The sequence below is a fragment of the Phyllostomus discolor genome, chromosome 5, assembly GCF_004126475.2.
Source record: "Phyllostomus discolor isolate MPI-MPIP mPhyDis1 chromosome 5, mPhyDis1.pri.v3, whole genome shotgun sequence".
In the NCBI taxonomy this organism is placed as follows: Eukaryota; Metazoa; Chordata; class Mammalia; order Chiroptera; family Phyllostomidae; genus Phyllostomus; species Phyllostomus discolor.
Genome location: NC_040907.2, coordinates 110,628,694 through 110,631,156, shown reverse-complemented (window position 1 = coordinate 110,631,156; position 2,463 = coordinate 110,628,694). Strand labels below are relative to the sequence as shown.

Genomic DNA, 2,463 nt, shown 5'->3' with positions numbered 1-2,463 from the left:
TAAATGTCCATTGATGGATGAATAAATAAACAAAATGTGGTATATACATATAATGTAATATTGTTCAGCCTTAAAAAGGAAGGGAATTTTGACACATGCCACAACGTGGATGAACCTTGGGGACATTATGCTAGGGAAAATAAGCCAATTACAAAAAGACAAATACTATATGATTCCACTTATATGAGTTCTTTTGAGTAGTCAAACTCATAGAAACAGAAAGTAGAATGGTGGTTATAAGGGGCTAGGAAGAGGGGGATTAGAGAGTTATTTAATAGGTATAGAGTTTCAGTTTTGCAAGATGAAAAGTTCTGGAGATCAGCTACACAACAATGTGAATACTTAACACTACTCAACTGTACACTCAAAGATAGTTAAGATGGTCTTTCCTTTTGCCTTGTTGCAGCAGAGAGAACAAGATGGGTCACCAGCAGCTGTACTGGAGCTATCCAAGAAAATTCGGCCAGGGTTCTCGTTCTTGCCGCGTCTGCTCAAACCAGCACTGCCTGACCCAGAAGTATGGCCTTATTAATATGTGCCACCAGTGTTTCCATCAGTACTCGAAGGATATAGGCTTCATTAAGTTGGACTAAGTGAACTTCTTTGAATGGGTCATTCAAGACATCCACCTTATTGCAGAATGGCTAGCTCTTTGTACATAAAATAAAATTTAATTTTTTTAGATTTTATTTTAATCATTGTGCAAGTACAGTTTTCTCCCTTTTACTCCCAATCCAGCCCACCCACCCAACCCTCCCCTCTTCCCTCCCATTACCACTCTCCCCCTAGTTTTTGTCCATGTGTCCTTTAAATTTGTTCCTGTAAACCCTTCCCATTGTCCCCTGAAATTCCCTCTTCTCTCCCCTGTGGTCCTTGTCAGCCTGTCCTCTATTTTAAAAATTTTTAAAAAGGTAGTTAAGATGGTAAAGACTATGTTATATGTATTTTACCACAATTAAATTTTTTAATTTGAAGAGAAACAGAATTTGCATAGTCTCCAAGTATCTCTCCTTAGATGTTTATTAACTACAAGAGAAAGATAGTAAGTAGCTTTACTGTGGAGACCCAGCAGAGACCAACTTAACCAAATGATAAAGTTTAACATCATTAGTAAGAAGACATATCAACATCAGGAACTCTGTGATATGAAACACTGGAAAGGATACATCATTTTTGTGGTATTCTTACCCAAAATACATAATCTCAGTGCATTCATGAGAATACATCAGATGAACCCAAATAAAAAATATTTGACAAAACCACTGATAAGTACAATTTAAAAGTGCCAAGGTTATGAAAGACAAGGAAAGAGGAAGGGACTTCTATTGCAGTCCCATAAAACTGCAAGAGATTAAGGAGAAATATCTAAATGTAGTGTGTGATCTTGGATAGAATTTGGGGACAGAAAAATAAATTAGTGGAAAAACTGGTGAAATTCTAATAAAGTCTTTAGTTTAGCTAGTATGTTAATATTTAACTTAGTTAAACAATTTAAATAATTCTAATTTATTTAAGCATATTATTTAATTAAATAATTTTACATTTAATTTAGCTGAATATGCTAATGTTAATTCCCTGGTTCTGACCATTATACTGTAATTGTGTAAGATGTGAACAAGTGGTGAGACTGGGTAAGGAAAATATGAAAACTCGACTATTTTTGCAATTCAATTAACATTGAGTTGGAGGAGAGAAAGCTACCCTATCATTCATAAAATCTTGGTATTCATGACATATTGGAGGCCTCCAGGAATCTTAAGTCCAGATCTGAAGTGGAATTTCTCAGACATTAGCTGGAGATTCCTGAGGGGAGAGGGGGTGGGGCCAGGGGAGTGTCCCAGGCTTCTTTGCTCAGGAGCCTGCGCTTCTCTCACAAAAGAGTCGGACTTTCCTGTGTATCCATAACCGCTCTGTCTTTCAGAAACCACCTGGCTTCAGGAAGATTCTACCTGCAGCCTTCTTTTCCCAGGTGCAACCTTCAGGGCTTCAGTCAGTTCTTGCCTTCCCAAGGACTCTCTTCTCTCTTGGAGGTGCAACATCTGAGATCTGACACCTCAGGACTTCCTTTGTCACCTTCCTCTTTTTCATTTCCTCAGGTCTTAGTTCTGTCCCAAGGAGTTCTCTCTCAGAGGCCTTCTCCTCCAGGGACTGGTAACCTCTGAGACTGATTCCTGCCACCCCCCACCCCTCCATACACACACACTCCAGGGGGTTCCCAGTCTCCTAGTTTCTCTGAAGTTCGATGTGTGTGTCCGTAATGGCCTTTGTGCTGCTGCTGCTGCTGCTGATGGCTGCAGTTCCTGTCCAGTGAGGCTCTCCTATACCCACAGCTCTCCTCAGCATCTGTGCAGTCTCCCTCACCCCTCCAGGTCTGGGGAGGTAACAATTCTCACTGCTGCTGGTCTCTGGGGACCTCACCATCCCTCATCAGTTCCCTTAAGTCTGTTCACACCTTTGTGAACA

The 2,463-nt window shown here is 40.2% G+C and overlaps 1 protein-coding gene across 1 annotated transcript; it reads left to right on the top strand.

Annotated features, from left to right (window-relative positions):
* Window positions 1-377: 377 nt before the first annotated feature.
* On the top strand, window positions 378-674 carry LOC114497680 (40S ribosomal protein S29-like). The gene has a single exon (XM_036025077.1). It carries the CDS (start codon window positions 420-422, stop codon window positions 591-593), a length of 174 nt encoding a protein of 57 aa, XP_035880970.1. The 5' UTR covers window positions 378-419; the 3' UTR covers window positions 594-674.
* The last annotated feature ends 1,789 nt before the right edge of the window (window positions 675-2,463 follow it).